Here is a 19,088-nt window from a genome sequence, read left to right as displayed (position 1 = left end):
TACAACCATTAGGGAACGTGGCACTTATCAAAAACTTAGAGATTTCAGAGTCCAGTGCCCTGGCCAAAAGCTTGTTCCTAAATCAGCACCTTGGTTTTTAACCTGCTGAGGTGCTCCAGCTCGATGTGACAGAGGCATCAGAGATGTCACAGCCCAACCCTTCACACCAGGTGGGTGTGAACAGAAGAGCCCCCAGCAGTGCCCCACCAGCAAAAGAGAGATGCAGAGATGGCCTCAGCTCTGATTAGACACCAGAGACTCCAGAGTTGCACCCCCAGACATACAAACTTTTTTTTTGTTTTTAAATCAGTGTGGTAGGGGAAGGACTGACCACCCAATGGCTGAATCCAGAGGCCATGTGAGGTCTCAGTGAGAAGCCAGCCCTCCCCACACCACCCACTGCAGGCGTCTCTAAAGGATCTCTCATCCACTCATAACATCATTTTCAGCAGTGAGAGTGAAACACCCTGAAGATTCTGGTCTGTTTTTATTGCCTGTAGCACAGATAAGGACCTCAAATTCAACCCTAAACCAAGAGGCTGAAGTAAAATGTCCAGACCTCAGTAAAACTTAGGTGTACAAGTAAATAACCAAAAGTTACAGATTCTATCTGATTTAAACAGACTTTTTTTTAAAGGAGTATCACACAACCATAAATACACACATTCACATAAAATATTATCAACTATATCTCATTTTCTTGACAGTGCAATAGCAGTCACTACAAAATGTTTGGAAATGTAAAACAAAAGCCTTCCAAATCTAAATAAAGCATGCAGGACATGCTGTCCCACAGCACAAACAGCAGCACACAAACCCTCGTGGCCTCCACTAAACTGCTTTCAGGGGCAGCACCAACAGCACAGGGCATGGAGAGGCAGAGGTAGGAATGGAGAGAAAAGGAGAAGAAATAGATCAGTAAAGCAAGGAAAAGAAGCAAAATGAGTTAATGGATTTGGAAAGGGCTGAAGTTGCAAACCTTCTCCACCTGGAGGAGGCATTTGAGCTGCTGAGAGCTCCCCATTAAATTACCACATTCTCTTGTTCCCAACCTTCCAGCTCTGAACTTCTCAGTGTATGCTGCCCTGACCAAGCTGTCCCCTGCAGGCTGACAGCACCTCCATCTCAGGATCCTCTCCCTTCAGACATTATTTCCCCATCATGTGATCTTTTCTGCAACAGCATTTTGGCCTTGACAATGTGCTGGGGGCTGCTGCAGGACTGAGAGTGGCAGGGCTGAGACAGCTCAGCAGTGATGGGGGAGGCAGTGGAGGGAGCTGCAGGCAGGAGAATCAGCTGCAGACCAGTGAGCTGAACACATTAAAAAGCCAGAGCTGCTGCAGGGATCTGGCTCTTATTGGGCTGATCAGGTGTAGGAATGAAAGAACCTCTTCCCAAAGGCTTCAGGAGACCCTGTGCCACACAGTTCTGCTTCAGTCATGTCCTGGGGCAGACACTGCCAGGCTGATGGCACCCTCAAGAGCTGGGAAAGAGAGTGGAGGGGGCAGCCACATCATCACCCTCAGGACCCCACGTGCTGTCAGCTGCCTGCTGTGTCCAGCTGTGTCCCCACACTGCCCTCCTGCCCCCCAGATCTCTGCCACACACAGACTCCTCAAACAGAGGAAGGCAGGGTCAGGACAGTGTCTCATTTCCTGGTCCCCCTCACAAGCACGGGGCCACCAAAGGAGAAACAAGGAGAGATGACAACTACCTCCACGGCTCTCGCTGTCCGCAGGTTTCACCTGGATCGGGCGCGCCATCTGCAAGGAACAGAAATGCAGAGGTTATTGCTTGGCCCAGAGCCCAGCACACGCTGCTGAAGGCACTGGCAACAGGGCAGAGGAGAGAGGCACAAGGGAAACCAAGACATTGTGATGGCAAGCAGTACCCTTGAGGAAGGGATCGTTTTTGCCAAAAGGAACCTGGCGCTTTTCCCTGCTCAGCTGCTCGCCCCAGAGAGCAGCTCTCCTGGAAATGCCCACCATGCACAAAGCTCTGCCTCCTCAGCTGCTGCAAGCAGCACACAGAGGACTCTGAGGAAGCAGCTCATCACCATGTGACTGGAGCCTGAACAGTGGTCAGGGTGGCCCGAGGTGAGACTGTGCCTGGAAGCTCTTCCTGTGTCTGCCCTGACTCAGTGCAGGCACGGCCACGTCACCTAATGGAGCCACTGACTGTCCTTGCAGCAGGGAAGAGACACTGCCTCTGAACTTGGCCAGAAGCAGCACAGCAAGCAGGCCTGTTGTGTTCCCCCTCCCCAGCCCTCACACAGACAGCTCTGTGCACCACAGCAGCTCTTGAGAAGGGCAGCGCTGCTCTCCAGCAACATCTCTGGCCCTCAGAGGCAACGCTCAGGTTGAAAGTGGCAAAACTCCTCTTGCCTGTGTGTGGAGAAGAGGTTTTTCCTTCTCCTGCAGCCATTAGTGTCATCAGCAATAATCCAAGCACCAACAAGCCTGAAGGGCAGCTTAGCTCACAAGGTATGGGGACTGTCCAGTTAGACAGAAGTAGCTGCATTAAGGAACACACAGCTTTAACTGTCTGGTTTGAAAAGCAGGGCAAAGCTCATCTGCTGGCAGGTCTGTGTGTCCTGTGCTGCCCAGAGAGGCAGCTGACAAGCTGCAGCCTCCTTTCCCAGCTAGCAGGATCCAACTGCACCAAATATCCTCCAAGGAATGGTGCACAGGGCAGATTTCCACATTCACAGCACATCTCACTCCACGTCTCTCAGCATCAGTCACAGAGGCTGACAGTGACCTGAATCAGTGACATTCATAATAAAAAACAATCAGAATATTGCAGGGAAGGCCTGCACACGAGCTGCAGGTCCAGGCACAGTCTGCCCCCTCTTTCAGGAAACCCCTGAGGAAAAACAGCAACAAAACAGAAAATGAAATCAAGCCATAAAAGTCACCAAGTGAAATGTGCTTAGAAGCCAGCATGCAATATGTGGAGGGCTGTCAGTCTCTAAGTGGTGGCTGAGCCAGACTGGCCAGAAACCAGAGGCAGAGCCCACATCCCCAAGAGCTGGAGGAAACCTGTGAGGTGGCTCTGCAGTTCACAGGACAGAGATGCCAACCAGGAGGTGACAGGCTGGCAGGGCATGGCACACAGCCTGGCAGCTGGGGGCTCTGAAGGTGGCTTCCTCTGGCTGATGGAGCTCAGGCAGGAGCAGCAGAGGCTGGGAGCAGGCCCACGCCATTCCTGCCTCAAGGGCTGATCATGGGGCTGCTGCTAATGGCCCCAGGGATGGGCTGGCAGCTCCCCAGAGGAAGGCCAAGCTGCTGCCATGCTGCACCTTGACAAACAACAACCCCAAGACCTGCTGAATCATTTAAGGAAGAGGGAGAGGCTGCAGGTCCTTTCCTCACTCCTGATCAGCTGCAGGGATGTGCAGAGCTCCTGATGTCCTGCTCTTGCTGCAGAGTGGGGAACTCACCAGGAGCTGCCAAGGGCCCAGCACTTCTTTCCAGAGCTGAGTGGGATGTGGGGCAGGGATTCAGGAGCCTGAGGTCAGAGATTGCTCCACAAAGCCTCCAATTTCCTTGCTGAGAGGCTGCTGTCACTGCTCACGGTCCCTGGCACCCTGCCCGTGTGAGCTGAGGCTGGCAGAGCTGTGGGAGCAGGCTGAGTGGGAGAGGGCAGGCAGCCCAGATGTGTGCTCAGAAAGAGGGCTCCGTGCAGAGCCAGGAGAGGCAGCTGCCCACGTCACACCCAGGACATGGATTCCCCCAGCACCAAGGAATAGTTTTCTTTCTACCAAGGATGCTAAACCAGGGCTAAACTCACTGAACTGATGGGGAGGGAGACAAGGCACAGACTCAGATCTCAGCTTCTGTGAGGAAGCCAAAGCCCCAAAGCCATTTGGGGGTAGGAGGGGCAGCAGGGATGCTGTGGAAATGCAGAGCACACACATCCAGCACCTCCCTCCCAGGGATGCAGGGGCTGAGGGCCACGAGTCGGGAAGGATGGGGGGAGGTTAAGTACCTGAGGCCATCTCCCTGTCCCCTCCCCCAACAGGGCTGTCACTCCAGCTCCCAGCACCTAGGATAAAGGAGGTGTTGTCATGGAAACGGTTATTCACCACATGGAACCTGACATTTGCAGTTGCCATGGAAACCAGCTCTTGGGGGCATTCCCTCTGCTTTGCACAAAAGAGACATTTTGATATGATCTCTGGGGAAGGGGCCCCCTCTCCCCATCTGTCCATCCCTATCCTTTCCCCATGCCAGGGACGTGACCCCAGGGGTGTGACCCCTCCAGACCTGTCACCCTGGGTGAGTGCATCCCACAGGGCACTGACCCAGTGAGGTGAGTGCCCACAGCCCTGGCAGTGAGGTGGCACTGCCAGTACAGCAGTGTGGATTAATTAGTACTGGTGCAAACCCAGAGACAGCTCCTGGCAGGGCTACAAGAGGAAGCACCCCCAGCTATGGCCACAGTTCCTCTCTTGCCCACCTGAAACAGCACCTGGGGTGGGCACAGGAAGACTTTGCCCCTGCCCGTGTCAGAACAAGCCCTGTGCCAAGGGCTGCCCATTTCCAGAGGCCCTGCCAGCTCCAGGGACTTTGAGACACCCACCAGCCTGAGGTCAGGTCTCTGAGCTGGGCTTTGTCTGCTCTGGAAGGTATGGGAAAAGAGAAGAAAACAAGATACAAGAAATGTGTCCAGATGCTTAGGCTTGGAGAAGAGCAGCAGGATTGTCTGGCAGCTTCTTCCTGAAACAGGAGGTGTCCCAGCTGAGGCACAGGGAGCCATGGTCCTCCTTGCACAGAAGAGGCTTCCATGAAGGACACCACCACTTGAATCCTTCTAAGTTTCATCTCACCAAAGATGAACAAATTATCAAAGGCCTCTCAAGCAGAGGGAGTCCACAGCAGCTTTAACTCATCCACCTTAAGGCCTTAAGAACTGTCCCTGGGGTCCTAAACTCTGTCTACAGGTCTCAGACAAAGAGCTCTGTCCCCAACAGGAACACACAGTGAGGAGCTCAAGTTTTGCCTCTCCCATTTGAGGGAGAAAGAGAGGAACAGGGCACAGGGAGGACCCACTTCTGGCTTACACAGCAAACTCTGGAAGTACAAATTCTCCTGGCCTCCAGTCATCACCTGAGGCTGCACAGTAATCAGAGAGCACATCTGAATAAGAAAACTGTATTTGTATACACCCAGCTGGGCCCAGAACCCAGCAGTCAGGATGTGCCTGCCTTAAACTCCCGGAGTGGAAAGACATGGATGCCTTCTACCACACAGGAACACACAGGTGAGCACATGTGTAGGATGGAGAATTCCAGCAAATGATTCAAGAGCCTGCACCTGCCTCACAAGCTGAGCTTCATCTTCCCTGTTAAATTATTCAGCTGAGCATTATTAGTCTTCATTTCTTAAGAATATCACATTAACATTTAGCACACGCTGGCAGGACACCATGGGCCAAATGTCCCCTGCCCCAGTCCCTCACCCTCACACCTCAGGGTCCTCCTTACCTGCTGCTGAGGACTCTGTAAGGGCTGTCAGCTCCATGACCCACTGCACTCAGGAAATCCTCTGGAGCAGCAGTGGGCACCAGATGGGCAGCAGAGCTCCAACTGCCCTGCTCCAGCTTCTTGCTCACATTTCCCTCCTGGCTGCACACACAACTTCCCCAGCACAGCTGTCCCTGCCCTGCTCTCAGCTCTCACAGAGGTTTCTCTGCCTGCACCACTGCCCCTCTCATGAGCCTGCAGCCTTTGTTGGCTTTTGGGGGGTTCCTGTGGGAAGCAATGGGGCAGCCAGCCTCGGGAGCATCACACAAAGCACAGCAGCCACGTCCTGTGCAGCCCTCTGAGAACTGCCAGGGAGGGTCACTGCAGCCCACAGGAGCCCAGGTGCTTCCAGGAAAGGGGCAAGGCTAAGGGGCCTTGCTGAAAGTGTCTGGATTACACCCACCCCAATCCCAGGACTGGGCAGCACAGAGAAGCAGGGAACCCTGCTCTGCTTGGGCTTCCCCTCTGCTTTTGAGGAAATGCTCCCACCTTTGCAGCACTCCAGAAAACAAGAATCTGGCATCAAACATCCTGGCACTCCTGAAGTCAGAGGAAGCTTTGCTATTGGTTTCAGCAAGGCCAAAATGCAGCACTTCTCTCATCACACCCCAAATACAGACTTCTGGAGGTGAACTGGCTCCCTGTGTTTAATCAGTGCCCAGCATGAGCTGTCAGTCTGCTCAGCAATGTGGTAGCCCTGTTCTTCAAGGAGAAGATTCCCAGATCCCCCTTCTTCAGCTTTCAAACTGCAAAAGCTGGATGGAAGGAAAAAGCCCCCTGGGACAGCAGGGCAAGCCTCTCTATTAATTACAAGTAAGTGATGTAAAATAGCCCCTTAGGTGCAATGCAGGGGAACCTCACAGTGTTAAGAGGGTCAGAAGCAGAATGTACAAAGCACACAATGCAGGCTGGCCCCTCTGGGATGTCAGGAACCAAAAGGCCTCCAAGGCCATTGGCAGAATTAGGTCCTAGGCTCTTCACTTTACAAATTGTGGGCTTGTCCTCCTCTGGCCAGTTAAAAATGCCCTGCCTGAATGATCATAATCACTTCTAACTGGGCAGAGCACATAAATCTAAATGCTAATTTGTTGATTTGGATTCCATTTCTGATTGAGAATGCAAACAGGGATGGGTTGGTGCCAATCTCAGTGCTCAAGTATCCTGCTTGCATCTTCCCTCTGACATCCCAGTGTGCCTGAGTCCTGTCCAGGAGAACCATCCTTCCCTGAGAAAGAGGGGTTGTCTCATACAGAAACATGAGCAACATTAGTACCAAGTTCTGGCACAGCTCTACAGGCTGCTTATGAATTCACCTCATTCAGTCCTGCTATGGAGGAGACAAGGATAATTATGAGCAGTGTGTTCCAGGTGGAGGAATCGAGGCATGTGGTGATGAAGATCACACAGAAAGTCTGTGGCAGAAGCAGGATGTGAATCCCAGAGTACAAACCACACAGCTTCTGCCTGCATGGCTCAGCTACAGCTTTCTGCATAAGCAAGGAAGATTGTTGAAGGACTGATGAAACTGAAAACCCAAAAACTCCTCTAGAAAGTTCATCAAGACCACAAGAGATGGTTCTGGCCTCCAGAAAGCCATGGGCCTGAGGACTCAGGCACAGCTGGGTGCTCAGACCCACAGTCCTGTGTCAGCTGCAGCATCTTGCTTCAGAGACTTGCCCAAGATTGTCACATTTGTCACTCCCACTGAAGGAGAAAATGCTCAGCAGGCCCAAGGAATGCTTAGGGCTTAAGGCCTGCAAAAAGCAGGAGAAAGATGTGAGATGGGTCATCAAGTTCCCCTGAGCAAGTGCAAGAAAGCTGAACAGGGACAAGCTGGGAGCACACACTCAGCTGGCTTTGATCTTTCCACTGGAAAGGACATCAGCACCCTGAGCTTTTCCCTGTGCCCACTGGTGCACCACTGCTGCAGTGAGCACCTCCAGGGGCTCCTCTGTGCAGCCTCCAGAGACCCCAAAAGAGCAGGCAAGGGAAGAGCCTGGGCTGAGTGTCTGAGCTGATGCACAGAGCCTGCACAAGCCTCTCCTGGCTGTGCTGGCAGGTTCACTGCTGCCACTGGGCTGCTGCAGCCATGCCCTGCTCCTGCCCCATGGCAGGTAATGGCAGTGGCCAGGAAAGGACACCTCTGCTGCTGTAACAGAGTGGGGCAGGCACAGGAACCCTCTGCCTGCACACAGAGTGGCTGTGCCAGTTCCCTTGGCAACCACTAACACCGACAATCTGAGCAGAGCAAACCCTCCCGAGATACTGACACACCCACGGGAAAATCCACCCAAAACGGGCCCAAGCCCCAGCACCACCAAATAAACCCCCTGAGCCTCTTCTGGGCTGATATGAGATAAACTGTTTCCCTTTAGGGGTGCTGGCAGACTAGAAGAGAGGCCCCAGGTGACTGCAGGATGCCCCTGGAGACAGTCAAAGCTCATTTGGAAAAGGCCCTCATTGATCTGGTGTAGTCAGCCCTGCTTTGAGTGGGGTTTGAGCAGAGACCCCAAGGGTCTTTGCACCATAAATTATCCTATGATCCCATCTACATCCATGTTCACAAACACTTGTGTGCAGGCACACACCCCAAATGACCCCATGGAGGTGGGAGTGTGGAGCCTCACTCAGGAGGGTGGTGCCTTTGCAAAGAGCAAGGTCTGTGTGGGCTGGTGTGCAGGGGACTTCATCAGCACAGGTAAGTGAGACCACCAGGGAAGGCCCAACCCTGGGAGGCAAAAGTCAAAACTTTGTGCTGCAAGACGCCAGGGCCTGGCTGTGCAAAGGGCAGCAATTTCTCTGGAGAAAGGAAGAGCCCTTGTGGCCAGGACAGAGGCTGCATGTGTCCACTTGGTCAGCATGTGGGAACAGGTGCTGATCTTTGATTTCACTGTTCTTCCAATTCCACAGGGAACAGGAGGCAGTGTCTGCCTTGGCAGCTTGATTTTCAATGTAGGCACTTCACTGGGCAGCTGCTTTGCCTCACTGAGAGTTCTCAGCCCCTCAAGTCAAACCCTCAAGAGCACAGGTATTTTCAATTCCCTCTGCACTGAACAGGCACTTCTGCTGCTTCTTGCCCAGGGGCTGCTTTAGCCCAGCACCTTCATGTCCTGGTGCTGCCATTTCCATGAGATAGCCTTGGCATGCTCTCTGTATCTCTAACTGATGATGCTGCATGGCTCTCAGCAGCTTGCTGGTATTGTCTATCAAACCTGCAGGATGGACATGGCAAAAACTTCTCCACCTTGCCCTGTTCAAGCTGCAAAGATTAATGAATGGGGCTCAGCTTCAAACCTCAGGCAAACATTTAGACCACCTGAAACTTTCAGAAATACTGGTCCAGGCTGGTGCACAAACAAGAGGGGAGGGAAGAATGAGATGCATTGCCCTCTCCACCAAAGTCCCTGCAGTCACCCGTGCTCCCTCCTGCCACCACGGGCTGTGGATCCTGACAGATGGCCCAGGTGAGCCCTTGCTCCTGGCAGCACAGGACACAGCCTGCCCACAGGGATGCCCTCTGCTCCAGCTCTGCTGGGTCTCTGCACGATGCTGGTGCCCAACCACCTGAATTAGTGCTGCAGCATCTCAACCCCTGGTGCATTCCCAGAGTCTCTGTCTGCTCTCATGCTGCTGCTCTCTGTAATTTTCCATTCCTGTGTCCCTGCATCCATGAGTTCTCCCTATGATGTAGCCACATTTCAGTACCCTCATCACTGCTCTTAAACTGCCCGTATTCCCAGCTTGGATCAATACCAATTTCTGCCACTTACTTGCCTACCTTTCAGCAGGCCTTTCTTTGTTCTGCATAGAAATAAAACTGTAACTGTACCTTGCCAAAAGAATTACTTTTTTAAACCTCCCCCCCTCCACTTCCTCCCTCTATTCTTCTTCCTCTTCTTCTTCAGGAGCAATTTTATGTAATTTGCAACTGTCTGGCTGCAAATGAAAAGAGACATAAAGCGTTTCTGCGAAATATTGAAAAGCTGGATGCTTTTCCCTCAAATTTCACTTAGCAAGAGGCTTTAACTTGCTGTGTGATCACTGTGTGTCATTAATAACCTCTCCAATTCCTTTCAGAACTCAGCAAAGTGAAGGCACAATCACGAATCAAAGGCATGGGTTATTGAGATATAATATCATTTCACTGAGGCAGGGAGGAGTGTGCCAGGGAGTGGGGAGAAGGTGAAATACTGCACTGCTGGGCTGGCTGGCAGCTGAAGAGGACACCAAATTTAGGAAATAGCCTTAAAGGCCTGATTTCAACAATTCACCAGCTCTGAGGGCAGCACAGGTGTGTTAGATAATACAATATGCAGCTGTACAGGTGAGACTGGTTGAGGCACCATCAGATGTGTGGATGTGGCACTTAAGGACATGGTTTAGTGCACTTGGCAGTCCTGGGTTAATGGTTGGATTCAATAATCTCAGAGGTCCTTCCCAACCTGATGATTCTATGTCACTTTACACCCTGAGCACACTGGTCCATATAGAAGAATGTAAAAGCCAAAATCCTGCTTACCTCAGAAAAAGATGCTGAGCTTACTGTTAAAAAATAAGCTTTTTAGAGTTTAAATTCCATTCAGTTACCATACACCCAACAGCACTCAATTCAGAGGCAAAAGAGAATTTTGACCTCATACAAAGAGAACTTGCCCCAAATGCCACAAGAATAAATACAGACAACAGTGATTCCTACTGACTTATGTGGAAAACCTGAACTATAAATATAACTATATATAAAAGCCTAGGTAAGCTGCACTGCACTCATGGCCCTGCAGGTGGGCTGGCATTGCTGGCATCAGACCTGGAGGACCTCAGCAACACCTCTGTGGGCCCAGCCCTACCCAGTGACAGCCTGGAGGGAACCCAGAAGTCCTGCTCCAGCTGCCTGATCACAGCCTGAGAATCTCAGAAACCATTTCAAAGCACTTCCCTAACTCTGTCCTTACCAAATCCTCAGTCTAGACCAAAAAAGTAATTAGTCACTATGCAGGTTCATGAACTGTTGAGTTCAACCACAGCTCTCTGCATTGAGACCAGCAAAGGAAGGTACTTTGGTTCTTGTGCCATCTGCAATTGCTTGGTGGTACAACAGCAAGTGTAGCATCAGCACAAGATCTTCCTCTGCCAGTCTGATCCCTTGCTGTCTCTAAACCTGCTGAGGCTTGGTCATGCACTCAGGTGACAATTTGTGTCACCCTACACTTCATAACCCTTCAATCCTTCTTTCTTCTCCTGCTATGTGCAATATAGAGAAAGGATATGGGGGAAATGCACAAGCAATCAGTTGTTTACCAGACTGTGGCCCATTGACTGAAATCTCAGTGGTGTGGTCAGCACATTCTGTGCTCTGCCCTTTGCTGGGGCCTGGCTGAACTCCTGGGGATTGGTTTTGCCCCAGAGATCATCAGAAGATGATCCAGATGTGAATATACAGAGATGAAATTTTATGTCCTTGTTCCTAAAACAGGGAGGCAACTGCCTGGCTCTCCTGTCTGTGATTCATCTCCAAAGTGTTGCCCACAAGGACAGGTGATTCTGCAGACACCAGCAAACCATGGCTGAAAGCCACCTCAGCTCACCCAGCCCACGGCCATGCCAAGCAACCATCTCCACATGACCAAAGAGAGAGAGATTTGTGCCTTCTTGGTCACTGAGGGACTGAACAAAAGAGAAACTAAATGTGATGAAGTGCTATATTGGCAGCCTGAAAATAGCTCCAAATGCAGCACAGCTCATCTTCATCCTAATCCTGAAACATAATTACACCACACTGCTCATTAACTGTCTCCAGACAAGTATGTTCAAAAGTACTCACCTACCACAGATTTCTTACTGTTCCCAGGCAGTGTCTTACACCTCCCTTAACATAAAAAGCCTTTAGATCACCACATCATAGATAAATTGCTGCTTTAAACACTGCTCCATGCAGCTCTCTACAACCCCTGAGAGCACAGACAGCAGAGAACACAGTGAAACATGCAACAAATCCCCCATGTAGAACTGTAGCAAAACTGAGATTGCCTTGAATCCACCAAGCTTCCCATGAATAATTTTTCAGAGACACATCTGACTTCCCCACTGCATTAACAGCACTGTATCATGACTCCTCTCAGCTGCTCCTGCATCCTTTGACTTGTTCTTACAGACACTGTCAGCTCTGCCCTGGACCAACACATGAGGTTACACTGCTTTAGTTCAAAAATCCAACCACTGCCCATCCACAAAAATATCTCAGGCAGATTTGTGCTGGTTATCTGTACTCTTCCCCCTGGCTGTCCTGAGATAAGGACCTTGTTAAGTGATAATTAAGTCACATGCATTTTCCAGCACTCAGATGCCAGCACAGGCCCATGCCAAAAAAGCACAGTAAACAAATACAGAAAAGGATGTGTGTGTGTGTGTGTAGGTTCTGAGGGCAGCTGGGAGAGGTGTGGGAAGCTCTTTGGACCTGTATGGGTTAAAGAAAAAATGTTATGGTTAAGAATTCCTAACCACCCTCCAGAGACCCCTGGTTTACATTAATTATTCTGTTGCCTTGAGCACTCAGGGCCTCCTGTGAGCTTCTATCTATAAGTACCCAACTCCTCCTCCTACTCACCTCCAAATGAATCCTTTCAATGTGCTTGATCAACCCCCTCAGTACAGCAAGGGAACTGCCCAGTCAAAGCTCTTAAATTATACCAAAATGGGAAGGGCAACAATCCAGGAATCCTTTCAGCTCTCCAGCAGGTCCCAGGGAGGCAGAGGAGTGCCAGGCAAGGAGGGACCTGTTCCACAGTGCCCAGCCTCCCTCAAATCCCACTGAACTCTGCTCCCAAGACCAGCTGTGGAGTGAGCAAGACCCAGGAACAGACCAGCAGTCCTTCTCTCACCTAAAAATAACTCATTTCTCATCCAAACAACGGCATGTGGCAAGTGTATTTTTTTATTTTTTGAGAGGCTGATCCAATTCAGCCACTGCATCAGAGCTCCATCCAGGCATCCTGCAGGGCAATGGCAAAGTAGAACTGGATGCACCAGGAGATTCTGCACACCTGGAAAAAGGCTCTGGTATTTTATCTCATGTGAGTTTTTCAGCAATGCCCACTGTGCACCCACATGCTTCACCCCAAAGCTCACAGCTCCTCGTGACAGGGACAGAAAGCTGAAGGTGTCCTGTAACACCACAGAGAGCAAAGAGCAGCACAGAAACAGGCCTGGCCAGAGACAAAAAAGCAGCAGCTCTGAAGAGCAGTGCTGTGCTTCCACTCCCATATCCCTGTTCTAAGCCCTGAAACACCCTGCTCTTCCACAAGCAGGAAAACTCATCTAAGCCACTTCTCACCCTCACTCCCTCCCCTGAAAATTCCCCACCATCCTGCCCACGGCATCAGCTGCAGACAATTCACTGGGACTTACCCCTGGCAAAGTCTTCTGTTCATGCAGGGCTGTCTGGGCTTTGATGGCAGAGTCTCTGGCACAGTATGTGAGGAATGCACAACCTGCAGCAGATACAGCGAGTGTCAAGTTAGGCACTTGCAGATGAACATCAACACAAATGTTACATAATTTGGATGTGTCTAAAGCTCCAGAGGAAAAAAAAAAGACAAAGAAACAATGTGAAAGGACTTGCAGGCCTCATCTGAAGTCTATTAAGAGCTATAAAAGGGTCCCAGTGAATCAATGGGGCTTGACACAGGTGTTGAACAAGGTGAGACACAATGGAAAGCTGATCTTGTCTGTGGCAGAAACACAAGGATCAGGAGAGAGGCGAGGACCAGCATGATTACTGATTAAAAGAAGAAAAGAAGCAAGGAATGAAGAGAAGTATCTGGGATTTTAGGCTTTTACAAAAGCTCCGTGATCCAGATTCACAAATCGGGGAGCTAAGGCAGGAGAGGCCTGGCCTGTGTGATGCACACAAACACACACCGAGGTACACAAGCACCACAAGGGCAACACAGAGCCCAGCAGAGCATCCTGCATTCTGCAAGGGCCAGCTGAAGAAGCCAGATAAAAAGCACAGAGAAAAGGCCAGATCCTGACATTCTTAGTCAAGATATGACTCAACATCTCAGACGAACGCTGGAGCCAAGGGAGGAGGGGGAGGAGTTGTAGCCCCTCCAGGAAGAAGAGGGATCATCTTTGGGTGCTCTGATGCTAAGAATAAGCAAAGGAAAAATCTGGCTGGTTATCAAGAAACATTTCCTAGCAGAAAGAGATTTAGACTGTGGAATGATCTCCCCAGGGAAGTGCCTGGAGCTCTGTCACTTGAGTTGTTTCAGATGAGGGTAGGCAAAGCACTGGAGAATAGACTCAGAATGCATCTGACCCCCTCACTCATCCCCCTCCTATCCACACTGGCATTTCACATCCCAAGCAAGGGCAGGATGAATCCCTCTGGCTTGCTGATGAATATCCCTGTCTGCACTGCTGTGCTGGGGCTGCAGATGCATTGTTATGGCCAGAGAGGCCCACTTTTCTGCCTCCACATTCTTGTGCCTGGCTTGGGGTACTCCAAAGCTGCTTCAGCTCTCCATGAGCTGCACCCAAAGGTGGGTACAGGGACTGTCTGGACCTCTCCCCTCCACCCCAGTGGGACTCCATGGTACACAACACCTGAGGCCAGCTCCTCAGGACAATCCAAACCCCAGAAACATCATTATCCTCTTCTTCCATCCCATCTCCAAGAAGGTGCTGCAGGTAAGCACATCACACTTGTTCTCACACCTCTTGCTAGGGGAAAAAACCTTCCATAAAGAGCACACAAGCACTAGGTATCTCTAAGAGGTCATTAAAGCTCCTTATTGCTCAGATTTTGAATGCTGCACCAAAGCCAAATGGGTAATTTAACAAATATAGTGAGGCCAGGAAGAATGCAGGTAAACTTCCCTGCTCCTGGCAAAGGCACCTGGCTCTGTTGTGGTGGGGAAGCTCCCCTCAGCTTTCACTCTCCCCATGGACTGCTCTGACATCAAGCCTCAAAAGCAGCTCCATAACCAGAGAGACCAGACTCTATAACCTCTGTAATCTATTTCTAACAGATCTGAAGGCCTGGTCACCAAAGCCTCAAACACAGATATCCAATTCCACCTGCTGCTCCAGTCTGCTACTTTGCAAGTCATACAAGACTCAGAATTCTAAGATAATTTGGGCCAGGTTTAGCTCACAAAACTCCAAAGTCAGCACTTGGGAATAAGCAATTTATTCCACTAAAAGCTTCAATGCATTGGTACTATGCCCACGTGCAGTGAAAGCACTATCTTTGCCTCAGGAGCATCAGCAATCAACCTAAGAAAACTCAGGGTAGGAGTGGAGTTATGTCCACATGAAACATGCAAACCCCATCCTCGAGTCCCATTTTCCAGTGCTCAGGAATGGCAGAACTGAGGCAAAGCACACCCAAAAACCCAGTCCAGGGGAGGACAAGCTAAAAATGAGAACTGGACAAAGACACACCACTTAGTGGGGATAAAGGAGAGACATTCCTCACACAGGCAGGTACTGTTATCATGCCAGATCAGGGATTTGTAAAGGCCAGCATCACCAAGCACCCATGTGAAAAAGTGCCATGAATCCCTCCCTAGAGCCCTCTGGTCCTTCTCTTCCCTACAGCAAAGGCAGTAACACTGCTCATCTTTTAGCAGCTCAGGTACCAAGAGGCAGCAGCTTCCAGAGACAGGAACATCCTGGAACTGTGGAGCCTGAAGATGCCTCACTCCAACCCAAGGGCAATCCCCACTGCTGCTCTGCTTTACAAGGATGTGGGTAATTGCTCAGCAGAAGCCACTTGTGCTCCTTCTCTTCTCTCAAGCATGAAGCAGCACTCAGGCAGCCTCTAATACCTGCCTGGACTGGGGCTGCACGTAGAGGACAGCCTGCTCCACTGCTCTTCATGTCTCTAAGCTCAGAGGTTTGAGGACATTCCTCTTATTCTTACTTCCCCCATACCTGGAAGCTGTACTGGTTCTGGAAAGGAGGGAGCTAAAGATGTCAGCTATGTCTTTTGGAAAATATGATTACTGCCTTTCACAACCAGGTGTTTTGGAAGTAGAGTGGTAAATTCCATTCTCTTTGCAAAGTCCTGGTCAGAAATGCAGGAAAAGGTTTGGCAGAAACACTGTGCTCTAAGCCTAATTGTGTAAATAAATATTTGGGGAAAATAAACTTCCTGAAGAGCTGTTATCTCTTGCACACTAACTGTGCAGCTTCTCCTGTGATGCTGGGACAGGATTCTGCCCACCCTGCCTTTCATGGGTTCTTTGGGCTCCTAAAAGTTTGAGTTGACAGACCACCCAAGGATCTGCTCAAGAGTGAAGACATGTCCAGAGGTGCAGAGGGGCCTGTCACTCTCACTAGGTTTTCTCACTTCCACATTTCCTGCTTTAGTTAACAGCAAGCTCAGGCCCCTTTGGGCACTTCTCACACCAAGCCAGCTGTGCCAGCTGAGACACAGGACGTGGTGTTAGAAAGTGCTCAGGGTGTTCAGAAGCATCAGCCTGGAAGGTCCCAGGCACCCAGGCAGTGCCAATGACCCACTCCCAGCACAGGGATGCAGGACAGCACCCAGAGCACTGTCTGCAAAGCCAGGCCACCATCATTCTGCCAAAGATCCCTCTATGTCCCACCAGTGTCTGTGGTACCACCCTACTTCCATGGGCTCCAGGAGGGTTTCCAGCTCCCTGAAGGCAGAACCCAGCCTAGTTTCACTTGAAAGAGACTGCATAAAAAAAATATATATATTCAGTGCCTGATCCTCCCTACAAACTACACATTGACTCTGGAATTTACAGTCCCTTCAGATCCTAAATATTACTCCACACATCAGCAGTCTAAAGCCTTGAGCAAGAAAAGGCTGCTGGTTTGCAGGAGGGAGGGATCTCTAGATTCTGCTTAGCATCAGAAATCACATTAAATACTTCAGCAGAGGAAGCATGGAGTCAGTGGGGAGCTAATCTACAAGCCTGCAGAAGCTGAGTCAAAACTGGGCTGCCAGGGAGGCAAGTTGGGCTTGGTGGTGGTGTATCCTTGCCCTCTGGAAAAGCCAGATCTGTCCACATGCCTGTGAGAGGGCTGCTCCTGGCCCTGCTGAACATTCCCCTGCAATTCAGTTTGGCATCTCACACTCCTTAATTGCTCCACCTTCCCTACCATGAGCACTCCTAGGAAACCCATCCAGCTGACACTTGTGAAGGAACTGCCTTCTGCCTAATCCTGGAACACAAGGCCAAAAATTTCCACTTGATTCTCCCCACTCAGCCTCTCCTGACCCATTCCAAAAGCCTGTTCAAACACCTCCTCGCTCTTCCCATGAAAATATTAGCTTTGAGACAAACACTGCCATTAACATGCAAATGTATCTGTGATTAACATAAATAGAAAAACTGCCTCATGAATAATATTAGGCTGGAACAGTATCAGCTACCAGTAGCCAGGTTGCTGAGACATGACTAGTCAGGTACTAACAAAACCATTTCATAGCAGAGCTCACATTTCTAAATCTCTAAGATTCTCCTTTGCCTCCACCAAATTCATCTATTCTCAGCACCCATACGGGACCAGCTCTTGGACACTGCAGCCCAACTCATATCTTCCAGGCCTTTTCCACCCTTTCTTGCTTCCTGGAGGCAGAGGTGGCTGCTCAGCTCCATGTCAAGCTGCAAGGGAATACAAGAGGACACGCTGGGCTTCACCAGCAGTGCTGGCTTCTCACACAACTGCTTCCTCCCCTTTGGGGAGAGAAAGGGAAAAAAAGCAGATGGAAGCTGCATGTGAGCTGTCAATTGGATCTCACTGCAGATCAGGAACATGGGGAGAGAAAACTGAGTCTGCTGTTAGAACTGCCCCAGAAAGGTGGCTTCTGTTCAGTGCAGGAACGAGCCTGCAGCCAAAGTGTGCCCTGCTCAGGGGCTGTGACAGTGCTCCAGGCCACTGCAGCTCCTGGGTCAGGCCTGGCACCTTCCAGGCCTGCAGATGCCAGCAGCAGCTCCTCACCAGGATGGCCTTCCTGCGAGGAGCACAGGCACTGCAGCCAAACCTGGTAAATGAGAGTGATCAGGCACCAGGGTGGGCTGGATTGTGGAGCTCGTTCCCTCGCTGCACGCTAAACCCCCACACACTTCCTTGTGAAGGGATGACTTCTCTGGAGAGGCTGTTCCAAAACAGGCTGAGGATCTACATGCAAACTCATGCCACCAGGGAAGGAATCCCAGCCTCTCACTTTGTACAAAACAGGACAGGGAGGGGCACAGGGAACTGAAGGGGTGTGGAAACAACCCCACCACAACCACCAGAGAACCTCACATCTCAACAGCCTCTTCTGGACAGAACAACCCCTGACCAACAACACCCACATCCACCAAAAAAAATGTCAGAACCAAAAGGATGTATTTATTTTGCTGCAGAAATCCTGCTTTTAACAGCAAGTTAATATCACACACATCTGGCTAATACCACTGCTGCCCCCTCTAATTTCCATACCTAAGCAGATCCCTAGAATTTGTCTCCTGCTTGGAAGCTGACCTCAGACCACACGGTCTATATTTAAGATGTCAACTGGAATGAAATGTGCAATTGTCTCTTGCCTTGGGCCCATTCTCCTCCTTGCTGGGTTTGAAACCTTGCAACTCACCATCCCCTGGCAGCAGGTTTGGATGCAGTTCCTTGCACACAGAGACACACAGGCACATGGCATCCTCGTTTTTCACTCACAACCAGGCACACTTCTTCAGCTAAATTCATGCCAGCCCAGCCCCCACTGGGCTTCAATGAGAAAGTCTTTTCCTTTTGTGCTGGAGAGTTAGATTTGGCCTTTTGTTTGAAAATACACTTGTTTTTTTCTTGTCCTCTTCCCTCTCTGTTCAGTCTAGAATGGTTCACGTTGCCAAGGCACTCGATTTTTCCTACGCTTCCTCCTAAATCCGAGGCATCACGACTGAGCGTTGCACACTCCCTCCAGCATGCACCAACACATGGCCCCATCACGGATCATTTTAGGGCACAGCAGCCCAGGCTGAGCACCGACAGCTTCCAGGGTACTCACTGCCGGCTCCCTGCAGGTTGTTCTACCTGCGCCAGGGAGCGATGCTGCCATCACCCCCCGGGATCCTACAGCAAACAACTCCGTGAGTTCCCTTCCTGGCTGGAGCCGTGCTGGTCACAAGATCCCAAACACCTGCTGGGGTGGGGTAGAGCCGCTCCGCTGAAGGGAGCTGCCACGCCGACCGCGACAGCTCTTCAGTATAAAAACACAACAATAAGCGAGGCTAAAGGAGCCTCCTCAAACTTTTCAGCACCCATTAAAGGTCCTTCAGCGAAGGAAGACCCCTCATCTCCCCGTGCGCCATCAGCCCCTCACCTACCCCAAATGCCACTGACAGCAGCACGTTCGCGGCCAATATTCTTTGTTGCACGGATTTTAAAACCGCGGCGCCGAGCCCCTGCCCGGGGTCGCTGTGAGCCCCGCCAGGGGATGGCCAGCAGCCCAGCGAGGGTCCCGCTGCGGCCCCCGCGCTCCGCAGCAGCCGCGGCCCGGCCCACGCTGCCCACCGCCGCCTTTGTCAGCGCACCCCACGCGCGG

At 50.9% G+C, this 19,088-nt stretch overlaps 1 protein-coding gene across 5 annotated transcripts in view; it reads right to left on the bottom strand.

Annotated features, from left to right (window-relative positions):
- Nucleotides 1–19,088, bottom strand: part of CELF5 (CUGBP Elav-like family member 5) — a 48,062-nt gene that overhangs the window by 17,327 nt on the left and 11,647 nt on the right. For 4 of the 5 annotated variants that reach the window (XM_039700343.1, XM_039700338.1, XM_039700340.1 and 1 more), the window contains exons 2-3: nucleotides 12,929–13,011; nucleotides 1,712–1,763 (exon numbers count right to left, since the gene is read on the bottom strand). In XM_039700343.1, the coding sequence (XP_039556277.1) occupies nucleotides 1,712–1,763 (52 nt within the window). In that variant the 5' untranslated portion in view covers nucleotides 12,929–13,011. The remainder of the gene's footprint in view (nucleotides 1–1,711; nucleotides 1,764–12,928; nucleotides 13,012–19,088) is intronic. The other variant, XM_039700339.1, reaches the window with a different exon arrangement.

Source organism: Passer montanus, unplaced genomic scaffold, assembly GCF_014805655.1.
Source record: "Passer montanus isolate IOZ18808 unplaced genomic scaffold, ASM1480565v1 scaffold140, whole genome shotgun sequence".
NCBI classification, from domain to species: Eukaryota; Metazoa; Chordata; class Aves; order Passeriformes; family Passeridae; genus Passer; species Passer montanus.
This window is presented reverse-complemented; position numbering and strand designations above follow the sequence as displayed.